Raw genomic sequence first — 16,909 nt, 5'->3', positions numbered from 1 at the left:
TCAGTTGGATTGCGGCTACTGTAAAGCTTTTCCATGCTTTTCCTACACCTACCCAAATGCCTTCCGTGTAGCTCAGCACAGGCCCCCATCGTCACCTACAGACAGCATTCCGCAGAGGTCTCCCCACTTCTCCACCAAAATCTGCAGTCTGGCATTTGATAATTAACAATTGAAACATGCTAAAACCTTACTCATTCAGAGATTAGCTAGGCTGCTTGGGAAATTGAATCGCCTAGGACACAATCTAGAAAAGTTAAAAAACAAACAAAAAGCAGCAACAAGTTTTTGAGTAACAAAAAACTGTCCTACATTTATGGACTTTAGGTGAAGAATTTTCACTCAAGCCTGGGTTCTACTGATACATTTATTTATTTATTTATAAAATATTAGGTATACTCATTTTTTTTAAAAGATTTTATTTATTTGACACACAGAGAGAAATCACAAGCAGGCAGAGAGGCAGGCAGAGAGAGGGGGGAAGCAGGCTCCCTGCCGAGCAGAGAGCCCAATGCGGGACTCAATCCCAGGACCCTGAGATCATGACCTGAGCCGAAGGCAGAGGCTTAACCCACTGAGCCACCCAGGCGCCCTATTGATACATTTTTATACAGTGTTAACAATCTATTACTGTCCACCCTGCTGGAACCAGAAGCCCCTGTCAGCTAACCTTTGTGGAGCACTTGCCCTGTGCCAAGTACTATGTTAAATGTTTTACCATACATTCAAGAGACGGAAGAGATTATTTTCAAGGCCACAGGTAGTAATGAATGAAACCCGCATGGGAACCCTTGCTTTAAACAACTGCCATCTTTCAGCCGCCCAGCAAACAGTGAGACTGGTAGCATTAAGAGAGAAATCCTGACTGCAGGAATTGAAGGAAACTGGGGAAAAACAAAACAAAACAAAACAGACACTAAAACTGCAAGTGCCTAGAAGCCTGGGGAACACTGGGTGCAGGAACAAAGGGCCTTCTGGTAGCTCCTGAGGTCTGTGCTCCAATATGGCACAACCCAAGGGACTCCAGTTCTGACTTTACCTTTCCCGGTCCTGAGAAGGATTTTGCTAACAGCTGTTTTAGGAAGCTGGAAAAGTGAGGTATACATTCTGGAATAACTATCCCCAACCCCCACCCCGCAAAAAAAGGTGGGGAAAAATACACAGAGGGAAAAAAAAATCCTAAAAAGTTTAGGGATTTTAAAAAAGTCTTTCTTGAAACGCCCCTTTTTAAACAAAGCAGGTGCCAATCTACTTACATTTGCATAATAATTTATCTCTTTTAACAGCCTTTCATATTCACCTATTTTAATTCAGCACTTGTGGAAGGGAGAGGAGTGGAGATGGGGGGTGGGGTGGGGCGGAGAACAGCGTTGACACCTGACTGTATCCGCCGCCGGGGTCTAGAAGTTAGTCGGTGGCGGAGCCGGACGGAATGGGTCTCAGCAGCCAGGGCTGCCTCGGACAGTTTCCAAATCATTAGTTCCTCACTTATTTCACATATCCCAGGACGTCTGATGAACGCACCTCCGGATTATATGTTATCTCTTTCAACCCAGGCGGGCTTCCTGGAGGAAGCCGACTAGCAAGGAAAGCCCTGCGATGCCACCTGCGGCGGCCTCCGTCGCGGCGGTCGCGTGTCACGTGCCGCGAAAGAGACGGGGGGCAGCCGGGGAGCGCCCCGGGGAGGGGGGGAACGTCCTCCCGACCCCCCTGGCCAGCTGCAGGCCCTGCGTCACGTGACGAGCCAGGCCTCAGGTCACCTACCGGGGGGTAGGGGCGGTCAGGGGCGGCGGGCGTCCGGGCTCCCCACTGGGCAGGCGGGGCGGGCGCGAGGCCGTGCGGGTCGCTGGGGACCGGAGCGGCGGAGGGGGCGGCCGCGGCGGCGGCGGCGGAGGGGGCGGCCCCGCGGCCGCGTCACGTGGTGCGAGGCGGGCAGCCATCTTGCTACAAACACAAACAGAGAGGAGCGGCCGCCGCGGGAGCGCCAGCGCCCCCCCCCCCGCCGCCGCTGCCGCTGCCGTCGCCGCCGCCGCCCCCTGGCCCGCCGCGCGCGCCGCCAACGCCCCGGCACCGGAGCCTCGCGCCGCCCGCCGCGGTAAGCGCTCGGCGGCCCTGCGGACCCCGGCCCGCCGCCGGGCCCGGGGCAGGCCCGCCCCCGACGCCGAGGCGGCCGCGCCGAGCCTGCGAGAGTCAGAGCGAGAGCGCGGGCCGCCGGCACGGACCCTCCCGCGTCTCTGCCCAGGCCGCCGCCGCCGCCGCCGCTGCCGCCGCCCGGTGCGTCCGCCCTCCCGCCGGCCCCTCCCCGGCGCGGCCCCGAGGGAGGCCGGCCCCCTCCGGGTGGGCGGCCGCCGTCGCCCCTCGCCCCGCGCACCTGGCGCCCCCTCCCTGAAGGGCACGCTGTCCTCCCGGGCGGCCCGCCTCCTTCCCACCCCCGCGCTCCTAACGGTCGCCCTCCGGCCCCTCGGCAGCCCTGCCCGGCCCCCTCCCGTCCACCCGCATCCTCCGGCGGGCCCGCCCGGGGGCCCCTCGACCCTAATGCCCGGCGCTCCCGGGAGACTTCCCCAGTGTGTCTCTGGGCTCTTGTCGGAATTAGCTGGGCCCTGCGGGTCTTAAAGTCCAGGCGTTCCATGACTTTGGCCAACGTGGAAGCCTTGCCTCTTCACCGAAGCACCTCGGCTGGGTCTTCAGCTAAATTTCCTTTCGACGGGCGACATTAGTGCTTGGTCATTGGGGTCTCCTTCCTCCCTGTTGCCCGGCCGTTTCTAACACCTTAGTCTTTTCCTGTCTCCAGGCCAGGCTCTTCCCAGCCCAGCGCCTCTGATGCAGCAGCTCCCCGGCCACGGCCCCTCACACTTTGCTTCCCCCCACCCCAAGTTAACTTGAAAGAGACCCTCATCTTGCATTTCTTACCCAGTCATTACCACAATTCCCAGTAAGCTTCCTGGTCTGGTCTTTCGTAGGGCTCCAGCCCTGGGAGATGCTAAGTCCATTGCCGGCCTCTTATTTCCTCCACTCACCCCAGGCTCACTCCCCTCTTGCTTCTTACTGCTGCTTAGCCAGAACGCACCCTGCACACCTCCTCTCCACTGTCCCTCCCAGCTGACATGCCAGTTGTACCTTGGCGCCCCCCAACCCCGGGTCTCTTCATCCCAAGCCCCATGGATACCAACAGGCTTTGCCACTTCTGATGTGGGAGTTGGCCCTCAGGATCCCTCCTCTGTACTTTTCTCTGTGCAGTCCCAGACCACCAATCCCTCACCCAGCTCGTTTTATTTCCTAGTTGTAGGTCTCCTGTGTAATGGGGAAGGGCTGAAACAAATCTGGGCTTGGTGTTGCTGCCATGGCCTGAGGACCAGAAGCCGTAAGGGTCCCATATGGTGATTACAGTCAAGTGAGTTGTGTTCCTAGACCTCTGGCCTGCCTTTTTTTAGCCAGTGGACAAGTTAAGTTTTGTGATCTGATGAATCCAGGGACCGCTGTGTGCCCTTCTCTGTGGTTGGAGTTAGGAATAGAAAAAGCAGCCCCACTTCGGAACAGAGAAAGGGAAGAGAGGTTGCTATGTGAAAGATTTAAAAAAATTCTAAGGAGAAATTTAAAGTGGCTTAAAACTACCCCTTCTCCAGTCTCAAATAGTGTCTAGGAACATGGGGTCCCCTGTGGGGGCAGCTGCATCCTTCCTCCCTTGTTTTCCCTGGCTGGGTCCCAAGACTGGGCAAGTAGGCAGAAGGGATCAAGTGAGGTAAAGTGTGAAAGCGCTTTGAAAACTTAACCAGTAGACATGCCAACGGGTGTTATTTCTTGTGATGGCTTGGAGAAGTAGAGAACTGTGCTAACTGACCAGGCGGGGGGTACACAGTTGTACCCCTTCCTAAGCCTCCAAGTTATCCTACCATGCATGGAGAATCTTTCTATCCTGAGAAAGGGCGGAGTCATCTCCCAACAGGGTCGGAACTGGGCGGTTTGCTGGTTGCTCAGATGTTGGGGAATTTGGGACTCCACTTCTGTTAATAGTGGTACCTCTTTGTGCCAAGGCACATTGCTCTGGAATGGGGCTAATTTTAGGGGTGATGGAATGAGGAAATAACATTAACTTAGCATGTCCTAGGACTGCCTATTCTTTGCATCTTTTTCTTCTGAACCCCAGAGAACAGGCTTCCCTCCTGTTCTGCCAGCCTGTTCTGAGCACCCTGGAGCAGTCTGTGTCCTCTCCTCTCAACTCCAGCAGGGGGCAGCCTTTTAATAGCAATAATTCCAATGCCAGGAGAAGGAGCTTTTACAGAGGCATACTGAGGCCTGAGAAGGAAGACAGGGCAGGCAGGGACAGAGGGAGCTCGAGTAGGGAGATGAGGCAGAGAGAAGGTAGGACCATGGGGTGGCAGGTAAGCTTAGAAGGAAATCCTTTCAAGAGGAAGCCCGGAAAGGGTGCTGTGCCCATGCTGTCTGCTCCCTGCCCCGGCTCTTTCTTCCCTGGGAAGGGACCCAAACAGTTGGCTTTGAGAGTTTGTGGTAGAGGAACTTAGCAGAACGTTTTAAATCTCTTCTTGAGGATTTCCCTCCTGGCAGGATTTCAACTATCTCTCATGGGATAGCGTAATTAGGAACCGATTTCCTTGCTTGGTCTTCAGCGGGGAAACCAAACTCGAATCGGTTGCTCTCTCGTCTTCGTTCTTCCCAAACAGCAAGTAGGCTTTACCGGTGCTGGTGATTCGGAGGAAGGGCCCTCAACCTTGGCAGTGTGTTGCTGTGTTGGGCCAGCTGCCGCCCCGTGTGTTCTGGCCAGTGTAGCAGCGTGCCCACCCTTCGCCCGTTAGATGCCAGTAGCACCTTCCGGCCATGCCCACCAAAGCCACCTGCAGATACTGCCACGTGTCCTCTGGGGAGCACAGCCCCTCTCCCCCATTGAGAACCACTGGCTTGGAGGAAACCTGGAGAAGACTCCCGCGGGTCTTCAGGGCTGGGCACCATGGGGCGGCTCGGGAGCTGCTTGGCCCCGCTTTCCGCAGTTTGGGGAGCGGCCGGCGGCCATCAGCTTCCAGGACTTGGTGGCTAGGCTTACCTGGAGACGCGACATTTTTTTCTCCAGCTGCCCCTCTGCTTCCTCTGCCCTGACTGCCTTTTCCTTGCTTCCGCAGTTGCCCTGCTTCTCACACCGGGAGCCACTCCTCGGTTTGCTCCTTACAGCCGGGACGGAAAGGCGAAGGCCAGAAGCGGAAAGAGTCCAGGAGGGCTGCTGTTGCCACTCCCTGGAAGGGAGGGAGGGTGAGTTGTCCCCTGTCCCCGGAGCAGCCTTCCACACCCACAGGGCTCTTCTGTCCCCCATCTTCCCCTTGAAGAAGTGGCTCTTCTGGAATGAGCTGTAAGAAGCTCAGAACAGTCTTTCCTGAGGTTTGCTTGAAGGGGTATGGGGTGTTTTCCTTCAGGAGAGGAAGACTTAGATATGCAGTAGCTATTCCCCAATTTTTTTTTTTCCTAAACCTTTTTTAAAATGGTGGTTAAATATACCATTTAATTGAGTTTTCAGCCGAGTTTTTGAGCGTCCGGCTCTCTGAGGTTACGTATGTTCGCGTTGTGCAGCTGTCTCCACGGTCCGGCTCTGGAGCGGCTTCATTTGCCCCTTCAGGCCGAAGCTCAGTACCCATTTCACTGAACAGCTCCCCGCTCTCCTCACCCGCCCAGCCCCGGCCCAGTCCTTCTCTTTGTTTCTAAACTGGATTCTTCAGGAATCGCTCACGAGAGGAGTCCTGTGGTATTTTTCTTCTGTGACTTCGTGGTTTCCTGTCGCATAATGTCTTCAAGGTTGATTCACGGGTCGAATGAAGCAGGGGTGTTAGCATGGGAAGAAGGAACCCCGCTCTGTCGTCCCGGGAGGCCTGCCTCAGTCCAGTGAAAGGGAGATGCAGCAGATGAGTTTCCTGACGGCCACCTATGCTATGGCGTTGTCCGTCACCAGCAGTGGCCACTTGGGACTGCTTTGAAGCAAAGCCCGCACCAGGGGAGGTCCCCCTGTTCCAGATGCTCTCCAGAGCCGCATTTCCTGCTGGGATTCGGGGACCGGGTCCTGCCTCTGTCAGGGCATTTTCCTTCGTCTTCCCATGTGCGGCTGTTTAAGTGAGAGTGGTAAGAATCCACTCCTCCTTTCTTGCCAGAGTTGTGTGGAGTCGTGGACTTGATGGAAACCGTGGAGGCCCTGGGGTCCAGCCTCCCCACTAGCCAGTGAGGGAAGCCCCCGTGCAGCTCCCTGAGACCTTGCCCACCTGTCCTCGCTTGGAACCGCCAGGGATGAGCCGCCTCCTGAGAGCCGTTCCTTAGAGGGACAGGTCACTGCCACTGCCACTGCTTCTATCGACCTCATTTCTACTTTATGGTAAGGGGAGCTCTTTCCTAGTTTATAGCATAAGAATCTTCCTTTCTTGGGGGCACCTGGGTGGCTCAGTGGGTTAAGCCTTCGGCCCAGGTTATGATCTCAGCGTCCTGGGATTGAGCCCCGCATCTGGCTCTCTATTCAGCTGGAAGCCTGATTCTCCCTCTCTGTCTGTGCCTGCCTCTCTGCCTACTTATGATCTCTCTCTCTCTGTCAAATAAATAAAATATTTAGAAAAAGAAAAAAGAAAGAGCCTTCCCCTCTTGGTTCTTAATAGTTAGGACGGGCTCTTCCTGATTCGTGGAAAGGGTCTGGGTATTGATTCCCGTTGGGTAAACCAGCCCGAGGCGGTCACTGGCCAGACTTACCTGCCCTCAGCCTTCTGTGTGCCCTGTCTTTGGCCTTGGAATAGGGTCTCCCCGCCATCTACTCCCCTTCTTCTGGCTTTCCCCCCAACATTAAATCCCTGGATTCTAGCCACCGAACAAGCAGCCCTGAGTTCTTTCAGAAGGGAAATAGATTTGCTCCCAGACTTGATTTGTAAATTTTTTTTTCATAATTGATGTTTTTTGTCTTTCGAATATCTGGGTTCTGATGGGTTTTTGGTTTGCTGGCTTGTTTATGTGGAGCGTGCCCGCATGCCTCCGCCAACCCTTTCCCGAATGCTGCGCCGCGCAGGGAGGGTGCTGAGTCCCTTGCTCAGCTCTGCTGAGGGAGTTGACTACTCTTGAGGCCTAATGTGGGGGACAGAGGAGGAGCTGGGGATGTTGTTCTCTGCGCTGGATAGCTTGAAGTTTCCAGCATCAGTAGATCTCCCCATTAAGCAGGACGGAGGAGGGCCAGAAGTGGGGGGCCCATCTGGCCCATTGGTTTAACGCCAGCTCTGTTTCCTCACCTTTCGGTAAGGATCTTTCCCGGATGTGAAGCTCCCTCCTCGGGCGCCACTGCAGTCAGATCATCATCCTGTAGCTTGGGGACCTTGGTTCATTCCAGCATTGGCCCCTGCCTGAGGAGAGCCCAGGCCCGCCCTACCTGCTTCCTCTGGGCAAGGCTGCCAAGTGAGTCTGGGGCGGAGGGAGGCGACCTCTGAAGGCTGCCAAAGCCGGAAGGGGCTCTAGCCCCCCTCGCCCCTCCTCTCTGCCAGGTCTTCCCTCCTCGTGACAGTTCGCGTAACTCATGGTGTGTGGCACGTGGCTGGCTTAGGTGAGTCCTTTCAGAGTCCGTGTGGGAGTCTATAGTTGATTCTGTCATGGTGCTCCGCGTGTGCGGTCTCTCAGGCCTAGTGTCCCTGTGCCTCCGCAGGTGTTTGGAGAGTGAACGTGCCAGGTCCCCACTCCTCCCTTCAGCCCCTCTGACCTCGAGGACACGCCCACCTCCATAATGGCAGCAGAGACCCTCAATTTTGGGCCCGAGTGGTGAGTTCGGCACGCTGTGGATGGCCTGGAGAAGCCAGAAAAAGTAAGGTTGCTCAGACTCCTGTCTCTTTCCTTCCGTGTGTTCCTTTCGTAGGTTGAGAGCCCTTTCCAGTGGTGGCAGCGTGGCCTCCCCGCCCCCCTCCCCCGCCATGCCCAAGTACAAGCTGGCTGACTACCGCTACGGGCGAGAGGAGATGCTGGCGCTCTACGTCAAGGAGAACAAGGTGCGGGGAGACGGGGTGGGGCGTGTGGCCCAGTTGCCTGATTGGTCTGAGCGGGTGGAGAGGGCCCGGGAGCGGGTGGGATCCCAGCTCTCCTGCCCCGGCTGACAGGTGCCCGATGAGCTGCAGGACAGGGAGTTTGCTGCGGTGCTACAGGAGGAGCCGCTGCAGCCGCTGGCGCTGGAGCCGCTGACGGAGGAGGAGCAGGTGGGGCGGGGCCGGGGCGGCGCCGGGCGCTGGGTCTTCCCCTGCAGAGGGGCCGCCGGAGAGCTGGGGAGTAGGCGGTGGGGCTTGTTGTTCTGGGCAGGGGTGAGGGGGGCGGGTGTCTGGGTCCTCACTCCCACCCCTGGCTCCCTCCTCAGAGAAACTTCTCCCTGTCAGTGAACAGTGTGGCTGTGCTGAGGCTGATGGGGAAAGGGGCTGGCCCCCCCCTAGGTGGCACCTCCCGTGGCAGGGGCAGCACTCGGAGCCGAGGTAGAAGGGGGTGACGGTGTGTTCTGGGGGTGGGTCGGGGGGTGCTGTCTGTGGTTGTGAGGGTGCAGAGAGGTGGTCCGGCAGGTTTCTCACGTGTGTCTCGCCTTTTCTCCAGGCCGAGGCCGTGGTGACAGTTGCTTTTACCAAAGAAGCATTGAAGAAGGCGATGGGGCCTTTGGCCGAAACCCCCGGGAGATCCAGCGTAGCCAGAGTTGGGATGACAGGTGCTGGCAGCATAGTGGCAGAGCCGAGGGAAGCCCTGTGGCTCGGGTCTCTGTTGTTAGAGGGCAGCAGGAGACCCTCCAAATAAGCCCTGGTCACAGAGTTTCCTGTTGGCCTCAGACTGGCGCCCTGCGGCCCTTTCGTCTTAACTTCTGATTCTCTTAGTACCTGTTTATCCCGTGACCTTTTCCTGTGTGCCCTCCTACGCTCCCTCCCAAGCCCGACATTTCTCTAGGACACACACCCCCCCCCGATGCCCTCCCTCTTCCCACCCCTCTCGGGGCAGAACGGACAGAGGGTTCAGAGGTGCCGCACGTGGAAGGGCTGGGTGGAGTCTGTCCTGTCCTGACCAACGCCTTTTCCTTCTGCAGAGGCGAGAGAAGGTTTGAGAAGTCGGCCAGGAGGGATGGAGGTATGGAGAGTGGCGATAGCCTGGTCCTAAAGGTCGTTGAGAGGTGGTTGGGGAGGACTTAAGTGGGTGGTGTCAGTAGGGGGTGTCTTCCTGAGGGAGGCGGAGGGGACAGGAGGGCCTGGAGCTGGGCTCCTCCCGGGACCGTGGCTGCCGTGCCCTGACTGTGTCTTCCCCCGCCCCCAAGCACGATCCGGGTTTGAGGAGGGAGGGGCTGGCCCGAGGAAGGAACATGCCCGCTCGGATAGCGAGAACTGGCGTTCTCTTCGAGAGGAGCAAGAGGAAGAGGAGGAGGGCAGTTGGAGACTCGGGGCAGGACCCCGGCGAGACGGCGACCGCTGGCGCTCAGCCAGCCCTGGTGAGGTTGGGGCCGGATGTGTGTCGTGGGGTCAGAGGGTGACAGAGACTTCATGTGAGGGTGGGCTCCTGCGGCCGGGTGGAGGGGACAGAAAGGGTTTTGGAGAGGGGTGCTTGGGAGAGCAGACCTGGAGATGCCGCTTGTTCCCGGGCTGGAGGGGAGGTCCTGCTGGGCGGCTTGACGGGGATACTGACCTTCCTTCTCGGTCTTTTCCTGCCCAGATGGCGGCCCCCGCTCTGCTGGCTGGCGGGAACACGGGGACCGGCGTCGCAAGTTTGAGTTTGATTTGCGAGGGGACCGAGGAGGGTGTGGTGAAGAGGAAGGGCGGGGTGGGGGAGGCAGCGCTCACCTGCGGAGGTGCCGGGGGCCTGACGGTTTCGAGGAAGACAAGGACGGGCTCCCCGAGTGGTGCCTGGATGACGAGGACGAAGAGATGGGCACCTTCGATGCCTCTGGGGCCTTCCTTCCTCTCAAGGTACTGGAGGAAACGCAGGGAAGGTCTCCACTGGAGGGTGGTGGGGCCTACCCCGGCGGGGCCCTCTCCCACCCGCTCATCCTCTGCCTCTTGCTCCCCCACCGTGTCCCCTAACCCTGTGCAGAAGGGCCCTAAGGAGCCCATTCCTGAGGAGCAGGAGCTTGACTTCCAGGGCCTGGAGGAAGAGGAGGAAGAGCCTCCCGAAGGGCTAGATGAGGGGGGGCCGGAGGCAGGTGAGCCTGTGGGGTGGGGTGGGGAGAAGGGAGAGCGCCTCGAGCCAGGCCAGGTGGGCAGAGGGCCCCTGAGCAGGTGTTGCTGGGTTGTGGGGGGAACGGAGCAGGCCCGTGCCTGGCCCGTGCCTGAAAGGTGGGGAGGCAGTTCACAGTCTGGCGTCATCAAGGTGATCCGTGCAAATCCTTTGGAGAATCTGAAGAACACGGCTTTAGTAGGTCTGGGGGCCCTGGGCTGTGAGGTGGACACGTGTATGTGTGTCCAGTGTTGAGAGGCGGAGTTTGTGGTGCTGATTTGCTGGGTGTTAGCGGAGTTGAGCAAAGTTAGGTGGGTGGATTCAAGGTTCGGAGACCTAGGTTTGGGCCACAAATGGGGGAATTTGTGTCAGGTCATTTTTTAAGGCTTTTCAGCCCTTTGGTTTTGATTTCTGGTAATTACCTGTCTCTTTCAGGAGGAAAGGAGCTGACCCCACTACCTCCTCAGGAGGAGAAGTCCAGTTCCCCCTCCCCACTGCCCACCTTGGGCCCACTCTGGGGAGCTACTGGGGAAGGGGATGACGCCGCAGACAAGGAGCTGCCAGCAGCTGAAGGTAGCGGAGTGGGGGATGGGGGGACACTCCTCTTCCTTGTGGTAGGACGGAGGTACCTGAGGCATCTTGGGAGGAAGGAGTAGAACTGGAATCCCACTTTTCTGGAGTGAGGGTGCATAGGGAAGCCTCTTCTCTTCTCTGGACCCCGCCCCCCATTCCACTATCTTTGTTTCTAGATGATGTGAGGGGACTGCCGCTGAGTCCTGGCGTAGGCTCACCGTCTGGCCCACCTGGAGATCTGGAGGATGATGAAGGCCTGAAACACCTGCAGCAGGTGTGAGGGACCGCAGAAGGCTCTGGGCATCCCGCCGCACGGGGGACGGAGCGCCATCGTTGCATCTGTCTCTGCCCTGTCCCATGCTTCCCCCATCTGATCCTCCGCATTGTAACCTGACCTCCCGACCCCACCCTGATCTTGGCTGCAGCCCATCCTGATGCTTCGGGGACTGGGCTGTTGAGCCTTAACTCTCTCCTCTGTCTCCCAGGAGGCGGAGAAGCTGGTGGCCTCCCTGCAGGATAGCTCCCTGGAGGAGGAGCAGTTCACGGCCGCCATGCAGGCCCAGGGCCTGCGCCACTCAGCAGCTGCCACTGCCCTCCCCCTCAGCCATGGTGCGGCCCGGAAGTGGTTCTACAAGGACCCCCAGGGGGAGATCCAAGGTGCCCCTGGGGAGTAGGAGCCATGCAGGAGGGGCTGCTGGGGGCAGGGGACACTGACATTCTCGTTCAGGGCTTCTCTGGCCCAGCTCTCTGACCAGTGTCGTCCTTCCCTTGGTCCAGGCCCCTTCACAACACAGGAGATGGCAGAGTGGTTCCAGGCGGGCTATTTTTCCATGGCGCTGCTTGTGAAGCGGGGCTGCGATGAGGGCTTCCAGCCCCTGGGTGAGGTGATCAAGATGTGGGGTCGCGTGCCCTTTGCCCCAGGACCCTCGCCACCCCCGCTGCTGGTAAGCACGGCCCCCTTGGCGAGGAATGCGGAGGGGAAGCAGGAGCGGGGCTGGGGCCGGACGGATGGCAGCAGGGGTGCGGAGTGAGAGGAGGTCAGAGCCACAGGCGCGCTCTGGCCCTCACCCAGGGCAACATGGACCAGGAGCGGCTGAAGAAGCAGCAGGAGATGGCCGCGGCAGCCTTGTACCAGCAGCTGCAGCATCAGCAGTTCCTGCAGCTGGTTGGCAGGTACGGGGCACCCAGGAGGCCGTGGCGGCTGGGTCGGGCCGGGCCGGGCCAGGTTCGGGCCAGGAGCGGGCCGGGTGGCCTTCGCCCCTGACGCCCATCCCCGTGTTGGCAGTCGGCAGCTCCCGCAGTGCGCGCTCCGGGAGAAGGCGGCTCTGGGGGACCTGAGTCCACCGCAGCAGCAGCAGCTCGCGGCGTTCCTGCAGCAGCTCCAAGCTCTCAAACCGCCCAGGTTCGTGGGCCGGGGTCTTGTCGGGGGGAGCGGGGCAGCCCCAAGAGGAACTCGGAGTCCTGAGAACGGCGGCTTTTCTCCTCAGAGGCGGGGACCAGAGCCTGCTCCCGACCATGAACCGGTCCTTGTCGGTGCCGGATTCGGGCCCCCTCTGGGACATACATACCTCAGCCTCATCACAGTCAGGTGTGTGGCCCGCTTGTTCCTGCCCCGAGTCCCTGGGTGAGCGGGGGGCGGGGGGAGGAGGTGACAGACATGGTGTCTGCTCGAGCGCTCCGGCCACTCCAGCCCAGCCGAGCCTGAGCTGCCTCCCGCCGCCGCCCTTGCCTCCTGCAGGCGGTGAGGCCAGTCTTTGGGACATACCAATTAACTCTTCGACTCAGGGTCCAATTCTAGAACAACTCCAGCTGCAACAAAAAGTGAGTGGGCTTCCTGGGGCTGCGGTCCTCGGGTGGCGGGGGTCGGGCCGAGGCAGGGAAGGCCGGGGGGGCCCCCGGGTCTGCTGTCTGAGCTCGTTGGCTGTGCCAGTTCCAAGAGCGCAGAGAAGTGGAGCTCAGGGCGAAGCGGGAGGAGGAGGAGCGCAAGCGGCGGGAGGAGAAGCGGCGGCAGCAGCAGCAGCAGGAGGAGCAGAAGCGGCGGCAGGAGGAGGAGGAGCTGTTTCGCCGCAAGCAGGTGCGTGCCCGGCTGTGCGTGCCCGGCTGCGCCTGCCCGCGCCGGTGGTTGCCCGCCCGGGCCCGGGGCCAGGCCGCCGGCCCTCACCGCGCTGCTCCGGTCCAGGTGCGGCAGCAGGAGCTCCTGCTGAAGCTGCTCCAGCAGCAGCAGGCGGTGGCCGCTGTCCCCGTGCCGCCGGCGCCCAGCTCCCCGCCCCCGCTGTGGGCCGGCCTGGCCAAGCAGGGGCTGTCCATGAAGACGCTGCTCGAGCTGCAGTTGGAGGGCGAGCGGCAGCTGCACAAGCAGCCGGCGCCCCGGGAGCCGTCGCGGGCCCAGGCCCCCAACCACCGCGTGGTGAGCAGGCTGGCCCTTCCCCCGCTGAGCAGCGGCTTGGGAGCTGTGGGGAGCACCTTGCAGTCCGCTCCCAGGGTGACCTGGGGTGGGGGGAGTCGCTTAGCCCCGACTTTTGAGCCTGAGCCCTGGTCCGTATCTGACTCTGAAGCGTTTCTCTTCCGGGCGGCCCTCCCCTCGCCCCACTGGGCCACCTCGGTGAGCCTCCCCACTTAGTTGTTCTAGCGTGTGTCCCCGGATCGGGGCCGCTCTGATTCTTGCCATCTGTAGCAGCTTGGGGGCCTGAGCTCGGCCCCTCTGAACCAGTGGGTGTCTGAGGCTGGGCCGCTGTGGGGCGGGCCCGACAAGAGCGGGGGCGGCAGCGGCGGCCCGGGGCTCTGGGAGGACACCCTCAAGAGCGGCGGGAGCCTGGCCCGCAGCCTGGGTTTGAAGAACAGCCGGAGCAGCCCCTCTCTCAGGTGGGTGCCGGGGCCTGCACGCCCCGTCCGGCCTCGGGCCAGGGTTGGAAGGACGGGGCAGGTGTCCGCTCATCTCCTGGCTCGCGTTCCCCCCGGTCCACACAGTGACTCGTACAGCCACCTGTCGGGTCGGCCCGTGCGCAAAAAGACGGAGGAGGAAGAGAAGCTGCTGAAGCTGCTGCAGGGCATCCCCAGGCCCCAGGACGGCTTCACCCAGTGGTGCGAGCAGATGCTGCACACGCTGAGCACCACGGGCAGCCTGGATGGTACAGGCCACAGCGCCGGGGCCGGGCGGGGCCGGGGCTTCCGGGCCTGCGCCGGGCGGGCCCTGACAGCTCCCCTCCTGCCCCTCAGTGCCCATGGCTGTAGCGATCCTCAAGGAGGTGGAATCCCCCTACGACGTCCACGATTATATCCGTTCCTGCTTGGGGGACACGCTGGAAGCCAAAGAATTTGCCAAACAGTTCCTAGAGCGGAGGGCCAAGCAGAAAGCCAGCCAGCAGCGGCAGCAGCAGCAGGTGAGGCTTCGCGGGCCCCTGCAGCTCCGGGGAGGCTTCCTCTCCTCTCCCTGCTGACCCAGCCTCCCTCTCTGAGCCTCGCAGGAGGCGTGGCTGAGCAGCGGCTCCCTACAGACAGCCTTTCAGACCAACCACAGCACCAAACTCGGCCCTGGGGAGGGCAGCAAGGCCAAGAGGCGAGCGCTGATGCTGCACTCAGATCCTAGCATCTTGGGTGAGTTCGGGGGTGTGGCCACGAAGGCGGCTTTTTCCTCAGCAGGGGCCAGGAGCCTGGGGAGAGCTCAAACCCAGCTTCTCCCCGGCTTCAGGGTACTCCCTGCACGGACCTTCTGGTGAGATCGAGAGCGTGGATGACTACTGACCAGCCCGTCCCACCAGCCCCTGGGCTGTAGGCCAGGGGCGGCAGCAGCGGCTTGGACCCTTGGGTCCCCAGCCTGCAGGCTCCCCACAGGGAGCGTAGGAGGAAGCAGGGGCAGGGTCCCCAGCACTTGTTACAAACCACACGATGCACCTTAACTCACCCACCACGAGGCACTTTACAGAATGGGGGGGAAGGGTTTTTGTTTTTTGTTTGTTTTTGTTTTTGTTTTGTTTTTGTTTTCTCTTGGGAAAAAAAAAAAACAAAAAAAACAACATTTTAAACAACCCTGAAGAAAACGTTAGGAGAGACAAGAAGAAAAAATTGTTCAAAACTAGACTCTAAGCACCCCTTCCCCCTCTAGGGACAGTGAGGGTGACAATGGAAGGTCCACAGAGGTTTTTGGGGATTTTTTTGTTCTTTTTTTTTTTTTTTTTTTTTTTAAGAAAAAGAAAATGAAAAAAAAAAAAGAAGGTTAGGAGATTGAAAGAAAAAAACACACTGTTATTTTGGGGCAGTGGGGACACGGGCCCCACGGACCTGTCCTGCCTGGCCCCCAAGGCTGCACTTACCCTCCCTGCCCCGCACGGTGGGCCATTGGGGTAACTGGAAGCTGGGGTGCCAGCAGTTTGCACAGCGAGGCCCCCTCAGCCCCGCCAGCCGGACCCGCTGTGAACGGCTCCCTTTGTTGCTGTGACTGTGGCAGAGGCGTCCGGGGTCGGGGCCAAAGTAGCCCCTCGGCTTTGCTGCTTCGGGGGAAGAGTTGCACAAATGGGCCAGGCCGCCTCCGCTCTCCGGGCCGCCGTCCTGTGCTGGCTGATGAGGTAGAGGGGAAAGGGCCAGCCAGTGCCAACCTCATCTGGCTGTCAGGGTGGTGGAGGTGCCGCTCTGGCCCTGGTGAGGGGCTTCCCCCACTGCTGCCATTTGGGGGGGGGGCGGCCTGGGCGTGAAGCTGAAAGCCTCAGCTCCCTGCCTTGCCACATGAATGTATTCTTCGGGCCACAAGCCCCCGCTGCGCCTTCTGCCTCTACCCTGCGCGAGGGGAGAGTGGAGCAGTGCCCCCAGGAGCTGGAGAGAGGCACCACTTCGGGACTGTTCGCTCCTGTGAAAGGGGCCGGAGGAAGGCCTAGGAGGCCGAGGGAGTGGGCGGCGCGGGGCTTCAGGTTGCGGCGTGGGGGCTGTTGGAAGGGAGTTCCCTGCCTGCAGCCAGCTACGTGGGCTGCGGACCACCCAGCTCTGCTCTGACCCCTCCATTGACCAAATGGGAGAGGAGCAAGTGGCCTCTCCCCTTCCCGCTCCCCCGATGCGTTTTTCATGTTGGGTAAGGTGCGGGGGTCCAGAATGGAAGTGTCGTCTCTCCTGGGTCAGGGGTAGGCTGCCCTTCTGTCGCTCACCAACTTTTATTCCCAATCACCTACCTGGGTTTGTCTCCGTTTGTGGGTTTTTTTTTTTTTTTTTAAGTTTTTCTTTTGGGTCTTTCATTTAACTTCTCCCATCGACCTCATTGCTCAGAGCGCAGTATTAGGGCAGGAGTCTGCCACTGCCTCCCCTCCATGAATGTATTTATCCTTCCTGCCCTGGGGAAATGGGGAGTGGCCTGTTTTCTTTCCCCATCCATCCCCAGAGAGACCACATTTTTGTTTTTGTTTTTTGTTTTGTTTTGCACCAAAGTGGCAACTGGGTCAGTGTTGGGGGATAAAGCTGGCCTCGGGGGTGGAGGGGCACCCTCCGCCCGCTTCTCCCTGGTTTCAACAGTGTTAGCGTCCGTGAAAAGACAATGTTCTCTCTAAAGCAATAAGGGGGTGATGGGCCAGGGGGAAATGTCTTGCTGCTGCTGGCCCCCCGCTCCCCCCTTCCTCATGCCAGTATTTGGCGGCTAGAGGAGTCGGGGGGGATACTGTTGTGACTGAATGTAACCGCCCCCACCCCTGCCGCAGCCAATGCAGGGGAGGGGGGTGACACTCTTCCCTGTCTTTCCCTTCCCCTTCCCCCCTAGCTAAAGAGACTTTGAACTTAGGGGGCCCTTGAGCCTGGAGAGGCCTTAACCCTGTGAGGAAGTGTAGGGGGAGCCCTCTCCCACCCCCATCCCCTTCTGAGAGTGGTCAATGTTTACAAGCCCCTGAGCCCCCCAGCCCAGGGGCTCCAACCCCACTGTCGTCCTTTCCCAGCCCTCTTCCTGGGTCTTCCTGGGCCCCGGCTGCTCTCCCACCCTCCCTGGGTTGGGGTGGGTGCAGGGGCTGTTGTGTATCCCCTTGTCTGCCTCGGACCCAAAACCTCCCTTACCCCCACCCTGTGTGACTCCCCTCTCTTCTACCTGCCCCTGTAAATATTCCCCTTCCCCCAATAAAACTTGGTGTGTGTTCTCCCCTTCTGCCATGTGTCTTTTCTTGGGGAAGAGGGTCTTTGGCGAATGAGACAA

General features: G+C 59.8%; 1 protein-coding gene across 3 annotated transcripts; it reads left to right on the top strand.

Moving 5' to 3' along the window:
- The first annotated feature begins 2,214 nt into the window (after positions 1-2,214).
- GIGYF1 (GRB10 interacting GYF protein 1) lies at positions 2,215-16,853 on the top strand. 3 transcript variants are annotated; one of them, XM_044234039.1, is made up of 29 exons: positions 2,215-2,271; positions 5,130-5,256; positions 6,144-6,361; positions 7,265-7,416; positions 7,503-7,561; positions 7,661-7,773; positions 7,868-7,997; positions 8,106-8,201; positions 8,357-8,468; positions 8,584-8,692; positions 9,062-9,102; positions 9,287-9,457; positions 9,679-9,932; positions 10,057-10,165; positions 10,615-10,752; positions 10,929-11,026; positions 11,238-11,409; positions 11,530-11,696; positions 11,825-11,925; positions 12,038-12,154; positions 12,240-12,340; positions 12,491-12,573; positions 12,683-12,826; positions 12,932-13,159; positions 13,427-13,614; positions 13,720-13,880; positions 13,969-14,132; positions 14,217-14,346; positions 14,441-16,853. In XM_044234039.1, the coding sequence occupies exons 6-29, from the start codon at positions 7,739-7,741 to the stop codon at positions 14,491-14,493; spliced, it is 3,102 nt and encodes a 1,033-aa protein (XP_044089974.1). In that variant the 5' UTR covers positions 2,215-2,271; positions 5,130-5,256; positions 6,144-6,361; positions 7,265-7,416; positions 7,503-7,561; positions 7,661-7,738; the 3' UTR covers positions 14,494-16,853. The 3 variants fall into 3 exon arrangements, with proteins under 3 accessions (XP_044089974.1, XP_044089973.1, XP_044089971.1); XM_044234038.1 differs by having other exon boundaries at positions 13,430-13,614; positions 14,217-16,853; XM_044234036.1 differs by having other exon boundaries at positions 14,217-16,853.
- Positions 16,854-16,909: the final 56 nt, after the last annotated feature.

Source organism: Neovison vison, chromosome 14 (genome assembly GCF_020171115.1).
Source record: "Neovison vison isolate M4711 chromosome 14, ASM_NN_V1, whole genome shotgun sequence".
Lineage (NCBI taxonomy): Eukaryota > Metazoa > Chordata > Mammalia > Carnivora > Mustelidae > Neogale > Neogale vison.
This window is presented reverse-complemented; position numbering and strand designations above follow the sequence as displayed.

Bases quoted from the DNA above. Each gene is read 5' to 3' on its own strand.
- GIGYF1 (XM_044234036.1), top strand. From the start codon at position 7,739: ATGGCAGCAGAGACCCTCAATTTTGGGCCCGAGTG. The intron at 10,166-10,614 runs GTGAGCCTGTGG...TGTCTCTTTCAG, and splicing joins TGAGGGGGGGCCGGAGGCAG to GAGGAAAGGAGCTGACCCCA. The intron at 13,160-13,426 runs GTGAGCAGGCTG...TGCCATCTGTAG, and splicing joins AGGCCCCCAACCACCGCGTG to CAGCTTGGGGGCCTGAGCTC.